The 19,761-nt window shown below is 41.0% G+C and overlaps 2 protein-coding genes and 1 non-coding gene across 8 annotated transcripts; 1 reads left to right on the plus strand and 2 right to left on the minus strand.

The window, feature by feature from the left end:
• Positions 1-1,428: 1,428 nt before the first annotated feature.
• Positions 1,429-4,536, minus strand: LOC115375472 (ubiquitin-60S ribosomal protein L40-like). Of its 2 annotated transcripts, XR_003929716.1 has the most exons (6): positions 4,411-4,536; positions 3,337-3,448; positions 2,359-2,445; positions 2,143-2,245; positions 1,555-1,703; positions 1,429-1,512 (listed from the first exon to the last, which is right to left on the minus strand). XR_003929716.1 is itself a non-coding variant. In XM_030074875.1 (5 exons), the coding sequence occupies exons 2-5, from the start codon at positions 3,437-3,439 to the stop codon at positions 1,610-1,612; spliced, it is 387 nt and encodes a 128-aa protein (XP_029930735.1). In that variant the 5' UTR covers positions 3,440-3,448; positions 4,411-4,536; the 3' UTR covers positions 1,429-1,609. The 2 variants fall into 2 exon arrangements, 1 of the variants encoding a protein (XP_029930735.1); XM_030074875.1 differs by having other exon boundaries at positions 1,429-1,703.
• Positions 4,537-6,454: 1,918 nt separating this feature from the next.
• On the minus strand, positions 6,455-19,062 carry LOC115375648 (ceramide synthase 2-like). 5 transcript variants are annotated; one of them, XM_030075124.1, is made up of 12 exons: positions 18,873-19,062; positions 17,123-17,194; positions 15,699-15,868; positions 14,487-14,604; positions 13,274-13,392; positions 12,943-13,000; positions 12,735-12,785; positions 10,221-10,313; positions 9,725-9,853; positions 8,482-8,591; positions 8,219-8,375; positions 7,543-7,758 (listed from the first exon to the last, which is right to left on the minus strand). In XM_030075124.1, exons 3-12 carry the CDS (start codon positions 15,863-15,865, stop codon positions 7,543-7,545), a joined length of 1,218 nt encoding a protein of 405 aa, XP_029930984.1. In that variant the 5' UTR covers positions 15,866-15,868; positions 17,123-17,194; positions 18,873-19,062. The 5 variants fall into 5 exon arrangements, with proteins under 5 accessions (XP_029930985.1, XP_029930984.1, XP_029930983.1 ...); XM_030075123.1 differs by having other exon boundaries at positions 17,123-17,329; XM_030075122.1 differs by having other exon boundaries at positions 17,123-17,334.
• On the plus strand, positions 7,120-7,192 carry trnar-ccu (transfer RNA arginine (anticodon CCU)). The gene has a single exon. It is a non-coding gene; the product is annotated as a tRNA-Arg (tRNA).
• Positions 19,063-19,761: the final 699 nt, after the last annotated feature.

Genomic DNA, 19,761 nt, shown 5'->3' on the forward strand with positions numbered 1-19,761 from the left:
CATATATAAGCTGCCCTGTTGTCTGTATGTGGACGCCTCTCGTCATGGTTGGCTGGTTGATTCTCCACATCTATAGTACCTGCCATCACCTACTGCCACCATTACCTTCTCGCTCTAAAAATAGTCTTGTTTTTAGCTGGCCCACTGTGCATATTTGATTTTACCTAATGACTACAATCTAATGGAGTTTTGTTTTGAAAGGGCTTCATAAACTCAAGTGAAATAGACTTTTCTCAAACCACAGAAGATCATGTAATCTTGCAGCTAGAGTTAAAATGTAAAACCACGAAACTAGAGTTATGAGGTTTTCAAGTCAAGTCAGTTGAATGACATCAAGTAAAATGACCCTTTGAGGGCTGATGGTGAATGCAAATTACACTCTGTCAACTGCAACCATCTTTCCCCGTTTGCCCAGATCACACAATGGCTATGAAAGCTGTACTTATGAGAAAGGTTATGTTGTGGGTATGTGGATGTCCACCATTACTGGTAACACTAAGCCTGCAAATGTAATCCAGACAGAATCCCAACTGTAAAACTGCCAAAACCCCCTAATCAGTAAACACAAGTTGACTTGAGTCCCAAAGCTGCAGTGCACACAGCATGCATAATCAGCACTGCTCCGATATGATCATAATGTGCTGACAGGCAGGTGAGAGCTAACAGAGTGAGAAACTGGTTTTACCTCATGTGCTCAGCGCTCCAGGCAGTTGTGTAATGAGAGGTTGCATATGCAGTTTTTTTTCAGTTGTATTTATTATTCTTGAACAAACTGTCTCATAATACACTGCACCTCTTCCAGCAGCATCTTAAACTGAAATGACATTTCAAGAGTCGTGTAATTTTGCCATGACATCTGTGACATTTCTGGAATAGGAATGGCATTTTTTGTCTATGACAATATGGGATTGGATATCAAAATGTTGCTCCATTGATTGATATTCTCTTTGGGGCTACTTTTAGACCATTAATAGCCTATTATCAGATACATCTTAAATTGATGCGATAAGTCTTTTGACTCAGTGGTAACAACGAAAAGATCTCACCATGCATGGTCACATACATGGAGAATCACTCAGTGTGTGTGTGTGTGTGTGTGTGTGTGTGTGTGTGTGTGTGTGCGCGGGAGTTTTATGCTTTGCTTGTGACACATTTGATTCTAAAATCTTAGCAAATTTCAGTACAGTGACTATGAGAGACTGGTCCTAAATCTTCACTGATGTGTTGCGTACATTTTAAATTTGGCAGCTATGATCTCAGGTGCCACATCACCACAAAGGCCTCAGTACCACAACATGCTCCCTTTAACTTCAAAGTCATTGAATAACTACCTACTGTGTCCATAGTAGATGAGCACTATTGACGGTCCACTCAAGTCAAACAGGTGATGAATAAAACTGAAAAAAAGACTACTGCATTGTGCCATCAGTGGATTCAGTGTTCTCTTTAATGAAGCGTGCATGGAGAGAAGTACACTGCACTTCTTTGACAGAGAGGGGCAGAAATGTAGGTGGTATGGTGGTGGGCGCTCCATAGTAAAAGCATTAGTAACAATCTTAGTTGTCAAAACCTTTTATAGAAAATACTGACAACAGACTCAGACAGCTGTTTACTTCAGCTTCTTCTTGGGGCGCAGGTTACTGGTGTGTCCACACTTTTTCTTGCGGCAGTTGGAAGCACGTGAATGCAGACGAGCGTAGCACCTGTCAGGAGGGGAGGACAGTGTTTAGTAACTGGCATCATCTCGTCTTTCTCATCAGTGAAAGTCGCACATGAATCCATCATTCTCCCTCTTTTACGAACACACCACCAGGAGTAATCAGTCTAGCCCTGCCTCTCATTCCAATGCAGGGTCCTGCTTAAGCCCTTCTCTGTTAAATAGAGACAATCAGTGTCTGACTTGGAACCATGGAAACAATTTAAACTCCACTCGCAACCCGACAATGTTGCCATTTGGCAAGACTGTATCGGCTTTCGCTGACAGGAGCAGCAAAGCAATCATTCAAGATGCTCTTTTTCACCAGTAAGAGATTTTACATTTGATATCAGTACAGAAATCATAACATCTTTTGAGGTAACTTATGCAGTAACTTGCATGTTCAGTATTACAAATATGAGAATGTGCTGGGTATGCAGACGTACTTGCGGCAGACCATCTTCTCACAGTTGTACTTCTGAGCCAACTGTCTCAGAGAGGGCTCGATGATGCCCCCTCTCAGACGCAGGACAAGATGCAGTGTGGACTCTGGAGAGAAGAGGAAATGGGAGAATAATTTCTGATGCAACCATGATGAAAGAAACCTGCTGACATCTTTATAGCAGGCAAGTCTGTTTAGCAATGTGGAGGTTTTTCCCTACCTTTCTGGATGTTGTAGTCTGACAAGGTACGTCCATCCTCAAGCTGTTTGCCAGCAAAGATGAGACGCTGCTGATCAGGGGGGATACCTGGAGAAGAAGGCAGTGACAGATATGACTGGATGCTCGCATTAGGCATGGAAACTCATTTCACAGTCACTGTTCAGCCCCTGGAAACTGCATCACATCCAGTGGCCCAACCCACTGCAGGTGCAAAGAACACAAATGAGCAAGAAAACATTAATCTTACACTAGAAATGAATGAGCTATTTTTGCAGAAAGCAGGCAAACAACAAAAAGCACATCCCTGCAAGAGAGAGTATGATGCAGATATCAAATGACCCTTACTTAATTTACAATGGCACTCTACTTGATGCCCTTATTTTAATGCACCCTAGCCAGTGTTCTTCAATTGGTGACAGCGGAGTTTGGGGTTTGAGTTTGGGCAGGCACATACATTTCATACAGTATGTCCCAAGGCTGAACTGCTCTTGAAAAAAGACATCTGTCACACGATTTTGTCAATTAATGCCTCCCCATTGAGGGGACTTTTTTTTTTTTTTTTTTTTTTTACTTTTTTTTTCACTCCCTGACTAAGCTAAATCTGTATCTGGGAAGCTCGCCCATAAAGTTTTGTCAATTAGACAACGCCTGGCCTGGGCCAAATTAGATTTCATCAGTGGAAAGGATGTTACTCTTTGCCTTAGTCTTAGATTCCTGTGAATGAAGAAGGTCAAATTAAGTTCAAGTTGACAGGATGAGAAGACAATATAAATACAAGTTTTGAGATATATCTAACTACTTGTGGTTGATCATCTATTGAGTCATACAGTGGGCTAGTGCATGTGAATAGGGGATCACTTTGACATATAACAACACACATCATCTTCCACTTAATGTCTAAGATAAGACAAAGATATGACCTCTTATATTTATTGGTAGCAACTTTTTTCCTATAACATCCATGCACACATAAAGTACCTTCTTTGTCTTGGATTTTGGCTTTCACGTTCTCGATAGTGTCACTGGGCTCCACCTCAAGGGTAATGGTTTTACCCGTCAGTGTTTTCACAAAAATCTGCATGTCTGGTTACTATAATGAGGGAAGAAAATGTGTCAGACTAATATAGGCCAGTAAAGACACACAAAAAGCTAGGAGAGAGAGAACTTTTGAAATGTGCCTAAGCTTAGTGGTGTGCATAGATAACAAAGAGTCACTTCCTCATATTTAGAGCTGACTAACCAGGGTGCCTGCTCCACTGTGTATACTCACTATTTCCCACAGGCTCCTTTGTATCAGCCAGTCGGCTAGAGCTGATTAAGAGGCTTAATCTGACCTCACTGCATCATACTTAATCAGATAACTTAGTTGGTGCTGAAAAGAATGATATGAAGTGCATTGTAGTCCTCAGGTTAGCCAAATATTTGCACAACATTACATACATCCAAGAGACATTTATTAGGTCCACCTGTCCAATCTAATGCAATTCAATGCAACAGCTCTGCCATAAATTCTACCCTTTAACAAAGTTTATAATGTTCAGTTTTTGTTGACATTGTGGAGAACGTGTTGATTCAATTCTATGTATATTACTGAGACTGTAGTTTGCAGGGGTCTTGCACTGGACTATATTATGCTGAGAGGTGTTTCTAATTTTTTGTCTTCCCTATTTATATACACATGAGGGGGGACAGAATAGTAGAAACACCTCTCAATAAAATGCAGTCCAGTCCAACAGCAGCACTAACTGTGAGCTCAATGCCAAACATAGAACTGAATGAACACCTCTATGACTATGACAAAAAGAAAACCTGAGCATTACAGGCATCATAAAACTAAACTTGATAGCAAAACATGTGTATCGGATTGCATTAGATTCTGCAGGTGGACCTAATAAAGTGGCCACTGAGTGTATGTAAACTATATCCCAAGAATTTAAAGTGTAACAACAACATTCCCAATACAACGTAGTTAAAACATTGTACACGCCTGTGAGAGTATTTACGAAAACAGAGGAATAATGCCGTTTTATCTGTAACAAAAACTGCACTCACTCGTGTCGTGACGGTCCGCCGGTGGATCTGGCCGAGCAGGATGTTGAGGATGACGGTCGGTGTGCGTCAGTAGGCAGACGAGCCCGTCAAACAGCGTCTCTGACAGCCACAGAGCCGGGGGAGGGCAGGGCTGTGTGAGCCGACAGGTGCGGACATGTTTTCGCCCAGATTCAACACCTGGATGTGATACACCAGCCTCATGTGGACTGGAAGGCTGCAGTATCACATCCCTATCACTGTGATCATTCCGCATCAATAAAAATCAGGTTTTCACATCGTCTACAGGTGGGCTCGAACCCACAACCTTCAGGTTAGCAGCAGCAAACCTGCAGAGAACCATCAAAGCGTTTCATGCTCATACTGCATGCCTCTTTAACCATGTCTTTGCGACTGATGTAATATCGCCACCCTGTGGTGTACATCCCTCATAACATAAATAAAGCATGCAAGGACCACAAAGTCGTTTCTCATGACAAGCTGGCCGCCGTAGGCCCTCAAACTCACACCGAGGAAGTCACCAACACATCGCCTAAAGACCGCCTGCTCTGCCTGCTTTGATAACCAAATCATAAAGTGTATTGATGGGTGTCTTTATTGTTAAATATTCGCGTTACAGCGTTAACTGCCTGCAAGACGTGCTGCAGCCACCTGCAAGATGAAAACAATCTGTAAAAGCACGCTTTTCCAGAAATGTCAGGTAAGGTAGAGCATTAAAGGAAGGGAAAAGCTAAGCAAATTGTTACGCTAGCTGTTAATGATAATGCTAGTTAGCTCTCAGCTGCTACTCTTAAAAATAAAAAAAATTAAAAATTAAACACATTTAATAATTTAAAAAAAAAAAAAAAAAAAAAAAAGCCCATAAACCTCCAGCGTCACTTCAGTCTGTCTCTGTTATTCTACCGAGGCTGTACAGTGTGTTATGTTTCTGGCCGTACAGTGTGCGACACCTGCAGATTAGTGGCGTAGGGTCGGCCACCAGATGGCGCTATAGTGCAGAAAACTTTATATCGTAAAAATTAACCATATCACATGACTTAGGCCTATATTGAAAAGCATATGCTAAATCATAGGTAATATACTGGCCTACTTTTTCCATCTTTGAGACATTCCTGTTCTACAGAAGAGGATTAGGGCCACACAATAATAACTTTCCAGGAAGACCTGCTCTGACTCTGCCTCTGATTAACTAACTCAAACCCTAACCTTAACCAGCGAAGGCAGCAATTACTAGCCAATGATAGGCAGAGTAGGGTGGAGGTGCAGCAAGTCTCTCCCATGCTCCAGATGGCTGAGATGGTCTCATGTACTGGAGAAGTGCTCCCACTACTGGTATAAAAAATAAATAAATAAATAAATAAATAAATAGCCAGTCCTCCGAAGACAAGTAAACCTAAGGTGCAGTGTTCCTGAAGTAAGAGTACTTTCCACCCTGCTGGACAAAAACAGAACACATGCAGCTCACTAGTTGCATTGGTTTTCTTCTGTATTATTAGTGTGGTTTCAGAGTCAGTCACTTATAGATAATACTATCTTACCCATGTATCAATGTGTATTTTTAGTTGAACAAAAGAGCGAGTTGAACTGTTGTTTAGAGTGCAGCTGGCTGGCACCACATCCACAGTGATCCCTCTGCCCAGCTAATACTGTGCTCTGACCTGCTTTCCATTGTGTGTGCAGAGCTGGTGTGCAGCCACATGTGTAATTTAAGAAGCTTTGGAAAAGAAAAAAAAAAAAAAAAAAAAAAAAAAACAGATTTCCATGGCAAAAGATAATTAAGCTGTTCTGCTTTATCCCCAAATGCAAAATCATAGTCTCACAAATGATCCTTTTAAAAGAATCAATCGCATTGAAGCATTATATGATACAATAGAATAGACCACTAATGTTACAGTACCTCTAGCTTTCATTTAATTAAGCAGAAGACACTTTATCTATAATCAGAGATGGTGGTTTTATGATTCAAAGGAGTGCTGGGTGAACCAAGACTCTTAATCAAAATTATAACATCAATAATAATCACAATCAGACAACATTTATCTTTAAATAGTGAAATAATGAGTTTATTTACAGCAGCTAAGTACATGCCTTTCCTCATGTATGTGAAAATTTAATTAGACTAAAATGCTTAATAATCATTTATGTCTGTATTGTAATCTAGGTCATACGATTTGTTTTACTCTTCGGCTATACAGTGGCTTAGTCCAAATCTATTTTCTTTTTTTTTTTTCCAACCTGCTGCTTAGCCAACTTACTGACATACATTTGTGTAAAAATAGTCTGCAATGTAGGTTACAAGGGAGTATAACACAAGCAGGCAGACAGGTAGTGAACACACACTGCATGATTTCCACTGTTTAAGCACAAAGGTTTCCATCCCAAGCCATATTTTTAAGAGCATGGTGCTCAGAAAAAGACTAAATAAACAAAACCCATGTAGAATTGTTCAGCACATAAAATGTAATTCGTAATATTTCAGTCAACGTCACAAACAGCAAAACAAGTCTAGTCAGATTCATCTCAATGTGCCATATAACTACTGCTTAGCAAGAAATTGGAGATGCTGCTGATTCCAAATTTGTAATGTTGTGCTGAAAATATCACTATGCTAAGATGCATTGTATTCTAATAACAATAACATTATGACAATTAGTCCCACTGAGCAGTATATTGTGTAAAGTAAGCTGAGTCTAACACACACTGTTATCTGTAGCCCCAGTGGCCTAATGGATAAGGCACTGGCCTCCTAAGCCAGGGATTGTGGGTTCGAGTCCCGTCTGGGGTGTACCATAGCAGAGTGGCGCAGCGGAAGCGTGCTGGGCCCATAACCCAGAGGTCGATGGATCGAAACCATCCTCTGCTATTTGTGTATTTTTTTTCCAGACCTTTCTACAGCATAATCTGTCACACATTGATTCTGATACCAGCAAAAGATTCAATCTTCTTCCTGTTACTCATCTAATCCTGTTCTCATTCAGACGTGAAACTGAGCGTCACAAGTAAGCCTGACCTGCAACACAGAAGCTACTGGATCAAATCCACATTATCATAGTCACTGCTGAAACCATGGCTGTCTTAAAACTGAGTGGTATGGCAGAACTGTAAAACATGTTTAAGTGAGCTGGTGTCCAGCCTTTACTGAGCTTTACGCATCCTGTCAGCCACAGACGCCCTGTGGTTGGAAAAGTTATTTAAAACACAACTATTGGTCAGCATGGACAGTTTAGAGTTCAGGGTGTCTTTACTTCTTTCCCAACAATAATCTCCTGCGTCGTTCCTATCTTCCTCTCCTTTGTCCTTCTCGTCCTCTTCTGCCTCGCTCTCTTCGTCACTGCGTTCATCTTTGTCCAGCTGAGGGCAGAAACACATACAAAGGCCAAAAATTATCACAAGGTTAAGAAACGACTGAAGTCCAATTGAGCAATCATTTAGAGTTAAAATGAAATTAAAAATGACTTAAGCAACTTGTTAGTTAATTTTCCATGCTGATATAGTCACCTCTTTGACAATAAATACGTAAGAATTTAGATTTTTTTTGTACTTCATATCAAAATCCCATACATCCTGGAAAACTGTCATCACTGGTGACATCATGCTGAATCAGAGGGTTTAGCCACTTTACACGTTCACATTCAGCCCTGCCCCAACAACCAGTTTCAGCAGGAACAATATCACATTAAGGAAACAAAAGGCTATCAAAATGCCAAGTCATTGTGATGTTGATGTAAACAAAGTTGGAAAGAATTCAAAGATCTGCCTGCGGGATGTCACATACTATACAGTGTGCGTAGCACTCACTGATAACGCTCACCTTGCCCAAGAAGAGGAACTTGTAGGCCATTCGTAAGATTAAGACGGCCCAGAAGATGTGAAGAGCTTGCAACACCATTAGCAGGACGTTGAAAAAGTAGTAACCAGCAAAGGGTTCAAACACTTCCATGGATAAAACCAGGGTGGTATGGATAATTCTGGAAATCAATAGAATTTGAGGGAAATTTAATTTACATTTTCTTAGCATTACATCACCCCTTGTGTAGATGAAAAATGAACAGACCTCACTAGAGAAAACCTTACTTGGTGGGAAAGATCACCAGTCGAGTCACGAGGAAGACCACAGCAAACACAATGAACAGTGTATCACACGTTTTCCTCCAGCCGGTGCCGTAGTTGAACATTTTGGCAGACTGCAACATAAGAATATAAATTACTGAATTGTTTGTATAGACAATACAAATCATAATGAAAGCCCCATTGTTCTCATTTTATGAATCTGCCTGACTCACAAATTACACTCATATTGCACGGCTATTGACTCTACATGGTCCAAATTCCAATAAAGAGTTTATGAGGCAGGACATTAGACAAAAGCATGCACATGCACAGGAAAACAAGCTTCAGTCTTTAACATGGAGTAAATATGCAAAAGTCTACTGGTGATGAAAAAAGGACGATAATCAGTCTGACTTTCCTGTCTGTGACAGGGGCTTGTTTATTTGGTAAGACACAGAGCGAGACAAAATGCATGTTTATAATGTTATCCTGGTTATGGATATGTTGGGACCATGTTAGAAATAAGTGTTTTCCCTGTTATCCCTTGGATTTTAGCAGCTGATAGTTCATAAATAAATTCTATCTATCTGCCATCATTGGTATGTTTTATATTGTTGTCTTTAGCCAGACATTTTCATGTATAGTCACTTGTTTTATGCTGGTAAACAAAGGTCACCTCTGGCTGCAAATGTGCCTGTAGCTATCAGGAGTGAAGCACAGGACCTGCAAACTGAGCTGAGTTCAAGTTCATCCTGCAGGCTACTGCAGAGATCTCAGGGTAGATAGTTTACTTATCCAACCTTGGGCTCAGTCTCAGTGTGAACTTGTGGCCTGTGACATGCAGCTGAGAGCTGCGTCTTGCATATGCCTCCATTATCTAATATTCAGACCGCCTTCTTGCTTTGGTCAGGCTGAAACTGCACAGCTGGATAATGGTCACAGAGGAAGTGAGACAAAGGTGATAAGCTGAATTGTATTTGAAGGTTGCATGAAAGCAGAGGGACACAGCAGAAGCACGGCGGGCCCATAACCAAGAAATTGACAGAGTAAAACTATCTTCATGCTGTGTTTTTTGAACAACCTTTCCCCTGCATTTAAAACTATCCTCTGGTACGTCTGCTTTGGACCACTAGCCAGCACATACTAACAAAAACATTTTGTATGTACAAATTAGTGTATTATAGTGTATATGCATGTGAAATTAGCCTAATTCCAGCCTCTCTGAACAGTATGACTAGGATGTGTCATGTGAGATTGAGCGAGTTACCTCTAGCAGGATGTCAGAGGAGTCATGAAGCAGCATGACCAAGGTGCCAATGCGAATGTAGTTGGCACAGTAGGAAAAACTAAGCAGAAAGATGGTGGCAAAATGGTGGATCACCTGTTCCTTAAAGTCCTGGCAAAGAAACCAACAAGTATTTATTCAATGTAATAGAATGATTTTCATGTCATTCCCTTTACACAACATTTTTTGACCTAGGTCAAAGCGCAGGATTTTAGTATGATTTATTAATGATCCTTTGGGACCATTCATATCCATCCTCCCTCTGCTCTTATAGTCACTGATTAACCAAATGCAAAGTGAAGTTTGTCATTAAAGCAGAAGTGAACTTTGGGCAAGTCATTAAAAATGAAATATGACCAGGCTGAAGCTAACATACCCTAACACCTTCATTTACACTTTTTACTAAAGACACATATGGGCAACAGATGAGTGAGTCAGATCTGTTACTTTGTCAGCAAATGCATGTTGAGGAGCTCACCTTCCTTTTGATGTCCACAGAGATCCGCAGCAGCAGAGAGCAGTAAAAACCCAGCTCCAGCATGTAGTACCAGTAATGCACTCTTTCCATGGGCTGTGTGAGACATGGATCAAAAGTCAGTACAAAGTGATTCAAAAGACCTGAACATCACACTAGTGGCAAAAGCAGGGGGAACTATCAGTGCTACCACACAGTCAGTGTTCACTAACTGTGGATTATCAATATATATGAAACATTTACATATTCACAAGACATGGCAACAAAAGGGTCTGGTAGTATATGGAGTAGCCCTACAGCACTTTCTGCAGATATGAGAGATTGTGTTTTTAATATAGCCAGGTTAGGTAGTATTAATACAACTCACAATCTCAAATAAATATAATTTCTTTTCCAGAGCAAAACAACAACCTTTTCTTTTTTTTTGTTTTTTTTTTTAGCTAGCTGGCAAATTTTAATCGCAGAGACGGGACACTGACCAAAATATAAATAAATGATACAAATGGCATTGTCTTATTTTTTCAGCAGCCAAGCTAACTAGATAATTACATATTTATATGCTTTCTTAGATACCTAATGGCTTGTTTGGCTACTTAAAACGCGGAAGATCACTGAGGTTAACTACTTAGTATCAATCAATCAATCAATCAAACTTTATTTGTAGAGCACTTTTCATACATGGAATGTAGCACAAAGTGCTTTACATGTTAAAAACACCCCCCTCCCCACCCCAACCTCTAGACCCCCACCCCACGATTCTCTCTTACATACACACACAGACACACATACACACACACACACACACACACACACACACACTCGCACACACACACACACACACACACACACACACACACACACACACACATACGCATACACACACACACACATACACATACACACACATAATGTTTGTTTGGCTGAGTACAGAGGAACCAGGTCAGGAAGCGCTGCCATCTGCGCTGGGGGCTGCCCACGGCCCAGGCCAGAATGCCGCAGCTCAGGGGCCCACCAAACTACAGGTAGGCAGAGGACCCATGGCGCTGCAGCGGGGCACCGCCACAGAGCCCCCACCCACCCCAGCCGGTGAGCCCCACGAGTAGAGACATCCCAGCCCTAGCCGAGAACAGCCCCCAGCGCAGAGGGCCCCCACTGAGGAAACACTGGATATATGGGATAAAAATATGAAAACATATAAAATAAAAATATAAAAAGTATATATAGAAATAACGACATATAAAGTAAAAATATATAAGAACATTAATAAAAGCTAAAATAGGCATGTGTAAACATATAAGAACATTTAGTTAAGAGCCAAAACAAAAGGTATAGGGTATAAAATAAACATTAAATAAAAGTCAGGTTAAAAAGGTTAAAAAAAAAAAAAAAAGTATATTAAGAGCATGAGTTAAAAGCCAAATTAAATAGGTGGGTCTTGAGCCTATTTTTAAAAATATCAACATTCTCTGCGGCCCTCAGGTCCTCCGGCAGGCTGTTCCACAATCGGGGGCCATAAAACTGAAAAGATGCCTCACCGTGTGTTCGTGTTTTAACTCGCGGACCTGAGGGTCCGCGAGGGTTCATAACGTAAAAGCAATTCAGAAAGATAAGAAGGCCCAAGACCCCTAAGACATTTAAAAACTATTAAGAGAACCTTAAAATCGATCCTCAAACATACAGGGAGCCAATGCAGTGATTCTAAAACCGGTGTAATATGCGCCTGCCTTCTGGTCCTCGTCAGCACACGTGCAGCTGAGTTCTGTAGAAGTTGTAAATTTGTGATGTTTCTAGTAAGGCTCAGTTGTGTGTTTCCAGTTAGTAACAACAGTGTTAGCTCCCATAATATCAGCTACCTCCTCCATAAATCCTCACTGTCTTTTCTGGCCTTCAGTCTAATTTTGGCCAGAATTGTTAAGTTTTAATGTGATCAGTGAGATCATGTTCATGCTCAAAGCAGCTTTTCCTCTGGGAAATGTTTGTATATTAAAAATCTTCAGAGGAGCATTCAAGTGTAAAAATACTAAAATACTAGGCATTTTTGCACAGTGCTGCTGGTGCACTGTGGAAGGGAAGGTGAATTGATGTGGACTACAGTAGAAAATAATTGGTTGCAAAGTTAAACAGAACACAGGAGGAGTATTTCACTGCAACTGAATGAACAGAATGGTTGGTAAGGTAAGAGGAGGCGTGTGCAGTCTTTTCTCTGACAGCATGATAGGGTAAACAGGACTTCCTTCACACTGTGCTGCAGTAACAAAGACCATTTGTTTTACGTTTCCTCTTTATAACAAATGTAAGCTCCTTCCTCTGAGGTCACACTGCAGTGATTCTACCAGCTGAAGAGGACTAGACTCACTTTTAATATGCTTCAGGTTTTTCTCATCATTGGGTCAATGCAGGTTTGAATATTGTTTTTAAAGTTTCTTGAGCACAAAAAAGACATGATTGACACATTTTAATAAGGCACACTCATATAATCCAAAGCTATAAAATGTGGTAGCTCAGAGATGTCCTCACCTGTACCGGATAATGCTTCCAACATTCCCTGTGGTCCCAGAACCAGGGCCTCTGTAGAGAGGAAGAAAACAGGTATTAATGAAAGACGGGTGTGAACTACTGGATTGTAATGAAGTATAATGTACACTAATAATAAAAATATACATATATATTTTGAGGAACAGTGATAGGGACCTATTTATTGCTGCAAAGCTTTTTGAATACTCACATCAATCAAGCATGCCAGTCCGGCCAGGAAGGCTGCGAGGTAGAAAAAGAACCTCCAGCTATGATAATTATGGACATTAAAAGAAAGACACTTTAAAATTGAGAAAAGATCTTGATAAACCTACTTGAAATGCAGTGTTACTTAGAAAAACTTTCTGCTTTTACCATGTTACCTTTGGCAAAAATAATGACTAGAACAACAGTTTCAGGTTTCCGCAGGTTTTTTTTTTTTTTAAATAAAAATCTCAAAAACCGGTCTTGAGAGGAAGTGATCTTTACAGGAGGAAACAGTGAAGTGAGCAGTGCAAGGCGCCAGAAAGGAGAGTGCTTACGCGGATTCGCCAAACTTCTTGGTGTGGCAGGGCCTGTCTTGGTTTCTACGGAGACGGAACCAGGTCTCAATCTGCCTCTGGGTTTTGCCGCAAAGTGACATCAAACTAATGATCTCACTCTGAAACACCAAGAGAGGATAGAAACAGGGGATGTGGAGCAGAAAGGTATGACGGGGGATGTCGACAGGGGTGAAGAGAATGGCAGGTGCAGAAGAAGAAATGACAGGGGAGAGAAAGAAAGAGGATATTGCTTTCACCATCAGACCATCTTGTCTCCATCATCCACTAAATGGACGCTAATATTAATTCACTCTGCAGAACTATGATAAAAAGCTTTGAAATTCTAACAGAAAAACACAAAACATAAGATCAGAAGTCCACTCCTCATGTTTTATTTTTTGTTTTTTTGCCACTTGAAACGGGCTTTACACAAATAGCCCCACTGGGGTTAATTATGTTGGATCATGTGGTGTACTAAACCCCTTTTTTTAAATGTATTATTAGATATGAATCTCTTTCTGGCACTTGTGCTTCATCAGATAGCACACAGAGCTGATAAGAATAGAGGAAGACAGTGACATGTGATGAAGATCATGAGCTTGGCTTGAGCTCTAAGAATTAATTGCATACACCTCGCCCCCATGCCACACAGCCTAACAACACTGTACTGCAGTAATGAGCGTGCGCGCACACACACACACACACACACACACACACACACACACACACAGTATACTGCAGCATGCCTTCTGTATTGTGTGTATTGGTGTGTATTCCCCCAGGCCAGGTTTTCCAGGAACCTGGCTGTTTTCTGTATTAACATATCAGTCAAGTCATCCTGAGCTGCCTTTCACGGGGAAAACCCCAACCATTCTCAGAAGAAAGGAGCAGCATAAGGCAAATGTTTGGTAGTTTTAGAAGCCTATGCTCTTGATCACCAGCAATCAAGCTCTTAATCAACACATACTGGAACAACATGGACGAGCAGACACATTAAGCACATAGATGAAAGTGTACCAAACTAGCTATTCAACTGTTGCAAGCCATCTTATAAGCATTTTTAGGAATAACAGCTTCATGTGTGTAAGTACATTAATTGTGGTGATGAGAAAGACTGTTCAGTCAGTGCTCCCTGGATAAGACAGATTGCAAACTAAATTCCCACAGCAGGTGTGCATGCTCCCTTGTGTGTTTAAGGCCTTTTCACACTAACCTGTGTCGGCTGCCTGCTCTGCTGGGTGTAAAAGGACTCCAGCTTTGGGGAAGGAGCGGCAGTCATTTGCAATCTGTTCCTCACCCCAAAACACCTGCCCATGGGAGGGGCAACAAACCTGGGGGCATGGAAAACAATGGTCAGTTTACACAAATGAGGATTACACCCTTGACTGTGCTGGGATAGCTGGGGGCGGTTGGGGCAGCTGTCTTTATGTGCTGCCCTCCACTGTAGCTTGCCGTTGTTTAGTCCTACATAATAAACCATTAAGCGCCTGGTCAAGAGCAAACAGCTCAGCTTACCTGCAGGCAGCATCAGAGCACTGTGATATATGTGTGTGTGTGTGTGTGTGTGTGTGTGTGTGTGTGTGTGTGTGTGTGTGTGTGCGCGCGCGCACATGTATGTGTTGAACACTATAAACAGAAAGCAGCATGCAGATATAAGTTTAAACTGCCTGTAACTATCCTCTCCTGGGAATGTTATAACAGCAACCACATTGGAAGCGCAATTAACCAAGAAAAAGCCTCAAAATAGCAGAGTGGTTCAGTATCCACACAAAGACTGTGTGTGTGTGTGTGTGTGTGTGTCTGTGTGTCTGTGTGCCTACTCTCTTCCCTCTCATTGCCATACAACACCAGCCCCGTTCTCTCTCTCTCTCTTTGCCTTCTCGCTCATCTTATCGATATTCTTTTCAAGTTGATAACTGGGCTTTTTTATGTCTTTACTTTTTGGAGATAATGTCAAAGTCAAATCTAAATTTCTGTGGATGAGGAGCATTAAGTGCATGAAAATAAGAGTATATCCACTGCTGTTTTTTAAACAAAAAATTCCTTTGAAAATACTCAACGTCCCCAAAGACAAGGACAGTCCTATTTACATTCAGTAGTCCTATTTATCACTTCCTCTCTCTCTGTGTGTCTCTCTATTCCCTAAAGCCTTTTTCTAACAACACCTGCCCTGCCAAAACACCTGCTCACTGATCCACAGCTCATATCCTCTTACAAATGCAACATCCTCCAATAAGGACTGAGAGCTGCATGGTTTCAGTCAAATTGAGCCTCAATTGTGGTAGGGAAATGAGGTGTGACCCTTTAAAACCTAGTCAAATAATACACATAAACACACACCTGCCTCTTGGTTGTTTTCAAGGCTATAATATCCAAACCTTCAACTAGATATTTAGAGAACAGCCAAGTAAAGTGTGTCTTTTACCGCTCAAAGAGGAAGCGCAGAGCGACAAAGCCAAGGGCCAAGGGCAGCGCAAGGAGAAGGTCCTGGGGCTTTGGACGGTCAGAGTCGGCCAGCTGTTCCATGTCTTTCCAGGTCACGCCTGGAGGAAGCCAGTAGTCCTGCCTCCATACGTCTGGCAGCAGGTCCATCCTCTGGGGGGAGAGACACAGGCAGAGGCATGGAGGAGGAAGAAGAAGATGAAGAAAAGCTTTCAAACAGAAAGTCCCAAACAGTTAAGCCTGGGGTCCCCATTTAATAAAACTAATACTACTAATGACAACAACAACAAACATAATAATAATAATAATAATAATAATGGTAATAATAATGAACTTTAATTATATCACACTTTTCCAAAACTGGGTTTTCAGAGTGCTTCACAGGGGGAAAAAACAGACTTTTGGTTGTTGGATTTGATAAAATACAAAATGATCACTTTATTTATTCTGTGGGCCAGGAGACAAAAGTGGGGGACAAGAGTAAAATCTCTGATCAGAACAATAAATGGTAAAGATCTTCTAATGAAAAGCCTACTGGTTATTTGTGTTTTGCTGAATGAATCACTACTTGGGCACCATTGTGAAAAAACGCCGATTGTGTGTGTGTGTGTGTGTGTGTGTGTGTGTGTGTGTGTGTGTGTGTGTGTGTGTGTGTGTGTGTGTGTGTGTGTGTGTGTGTGTGTGTGTGTGTGGGCACGTGTGAAAGAGTGACGGAGACAAAAAAGAGAAATACCTTCTTCAGATCTGATAAATTCTTGAGCTCTTATGTCAAAAACATTTTTTTCCTCTGATAGGATCTGTTTAACGTCATCCACAGTAACACCATCACACACACCATGAAAATGTTACAAGTATTAAACAATCCCAACAATCTAATACATTGTCCAGGGATATTATAAAACTTTAAATTAATCTTATAGCCAACAGATTGTCTTTTTGGAGTATTATATGAATATTATGGATCCAGTAACTCTACAATAGATAAAAACTACCGTGCAGTCCGACACAACCACTATAAATTCATATTGAATGCCAGAGAGGCTATAATTTTCTGAAATATTATTAATAGTGAAATCACAGAAGTGTACACGTGATAAAGTAGCATATGGTCTCCATAAAGTACTGAGCAGCTCACTACACACACACACACACACACACACACGCACACACACACACACACACACACACACACACACACACACACACACACACTGCAAGTCTCTAGGAAAACTATAGACTAGACATAATTACCTACCTGCGGCGCTTTTTCGTTTGGATGAGGTTCAGTTTATTGAAAACTACGCTGATAACACAGAATGCAGAGTAGCTATAAAAATGTTTATTTAAGCATAAAAAGGAAACAAAACAAAACAAGTGTTCAATGGAGGCTGCAGAGCGGTAACTCACCTGTTGGCTGCTGTAAGAAAACAAATAATTCCTGAATGCTGAGCAGAGATTTATAAAATCCAAGCAGGAATCCTGAGGAGAGAGTTAGTGGATATCAGACTGCGGGCTGATGAGCTTCTCTCCTGCCGTCGACTCTCCTGGCGACACTCAGACGACAAGTGAGCCGCTTCACGAGCAGCGTCAAGCCGGCCAGGGACAACACGCCAGCTGCACTTTCAAAATAATGGCACTATTTACTGATGTCACATTTTTGACCGATTCCAAGTGCCACTGTGAAAATAAAGAATATTCCTGTCCTCAGATTATATGTAAATGTTATATGTAAATGCTATGTAAATAACCTACTGTATAACCTAAATCAAGGCTGCTTTAGAACACAAACTACAAGCTGGAAGGAACTTACTCCACCTACAAATTGTTAGGTTGTCCCGTTGATAAATAGCTCACTCACTGTCATGAGTCAGCTGTCCCGCCTCATTACTATTTTATTTTTTTTGTTATGAGGCATTTCAGTATTCAGATGCTTTTCACAAGCATTTAGCCCTTTGAGAACCCACACAAATTCACTTGCTTCCTCTCAAAACCATGGGGGAAATGGGGCAAATTAGGGACAAAAACACCAGAAAATTAATAAGAAACTACCAGAAGAATTATAAAGTTAAAAAAAAAAGACAAAGAAGTCTCAAATTAAAAATCAGCAAAAAGGGTTAAATAAACACACATACAAGAAACATACTGATTAGTGTTAATATATATAAGAAAATAACCACAAGTAATCTAGAAGAAGACCCCCCCCCCCCCCCCCCCCCCAAACAAACAAACAAACAAAAAACCTAGAACTCTAAATCTAAAGAAATCTAAAAAGAAAACTAAAAAGAAGTATATCTATAATGTTTAATGAAAGGAATCGAATGAATCTGATACTTTGAATCAGGTTTCAAAGGATTCGTATGTAGTCTGCACACAACCAATGTGACACACACCTGTTGTCTTATTTTTATGTTTAAAAAGTCTCAACATTACCTGCCCCTCACTTTTGAAATGATGTCCTCACCCCTGCCCTTCTCACCAACACATTATTAACAAATTTAGCCTGTGCTTTTACTCTGGAGGCAAAATCGCCAAGCTTCCGGTGTCTTGTCTGTTTTTTTAGGGGAATTGGTGCAACTTGATGGTTGAGCGGGTTTAATGAACCAGTGGTCTCCTGCTCAAATAGTTAACATGCGATTCAGAACTCAGCCGTTTTACCTAACAGTAATTAGAAGAAGTGATGAAACTCAATCAATGAGCAACTTTACTGAAACTGATTATTTTATGTTTTAAAAAGTCTGACACCAAAGTCATGGCACTGAAATGCTTTACCAGACTTAAATGAGGTCAATAATTTGACTGTGCAACATCAGCCTGAGTAATGTTTGACTTATGCCACATAATAAAATAATATCAATAGCTCATGATAGGCTTTAATATCACCCATAAGACTGCAATATTAATCTTTTTCCCCAACTCTTAAATAGATCCTACAGACTGCCAGCCTGATGAAACACTAAAACACCACAAACTCATTCCTCATTCCTGGAAAGCATGCTGTTGACCATCCTGACATTATGCAAAAAAGGCCAAAACTAAATGAAAGAAAATGGTTTAGTCTCAGGAAGATACTCAAGTAATAAGGCTGACTACTGTGACTTGAACAAATAAATTACATTTCATTACATTTCCTTTAGATCCTATTCTAACTTATACTCACCACAGACTTTTCCTGGGGTTTTCCCTCTTAGAAAGCCCTTGATGATCCCACACCCATAATAGTTCAGGATGTTTCCAGGACTTTGACAGGAATTTGTAAGTAAACATGCCTCAACAGACAATTCAGCGGGCTCACAGCCTCGCCGTCAAACTTGTAAAACTTCACTCAGAGCAAATCCATGAACTGTCAACAGAGGCTCCGTGTTTGAATGTGTGTGTGTCTGTGTGTGTGTGTGTGTTCTGAAGCTGCATATCATTGCACAAATGTACCACCAAATTCACTAACACCTTGCACACACACATACACACACACACACACACACACACACACACACACATACAAACACACACACACCTTATTGTAAACCCTTCTCCAGCACCCCCACCCCCACCACAGTCAAACCCTCTCCACGCAGCCAGCAGACTCGGGCTGATAGTTTTGTCATTGTTGTCAGATAAGTGGGACGACTCCTGTCCTGATAACATCAGCACTGTCATGCAGATGAATCATTCTCCTTTTATAATGCATTGGAGCGAGTATAATGCTGTGTAAGGGTTACAGGTGCGAGAAATGTGTGCAAATGCATGTGGTGGAAAAGGGAACAAGCTTTTGTGTGTGGGAGTGTGTACATTTAGTAATAAACAAACATGATTTGCATTTGTCTGGGTGTGTGGTGCCATGCTTTGTATACTATGCAAATGTTCTGCCGGCATGGGTGTGTGTGTGTGTGTGTGCCTGTGTGTACATGTTCACTACTCGGTGTGAGCGGTTTGCATATTGTACTGTATGTGCCTGCCTGAGGTGTGTACCTATGCACCTACAAGGGGGGTGGGGGGGTGGGGGGTGGGGGGGGGGGGGGGGGTGGAGAGGACAACAGACTATAGAAACA

Source organism: Myripristis murdjan, chromosome 17 (genome assembly GCF_902150065.1).
Source record: "Myripristis murdjan chromosome 17, fMyrMur1.1, whole genome shotgun sequence".
Taxonomy (NCBI): domain Eukaryota; kingdom Metazoa; phylum Chordata; class Actinopteri; order Holocentriformes; family Holocentridae; genus Myripristis; species Myripristis murdjan.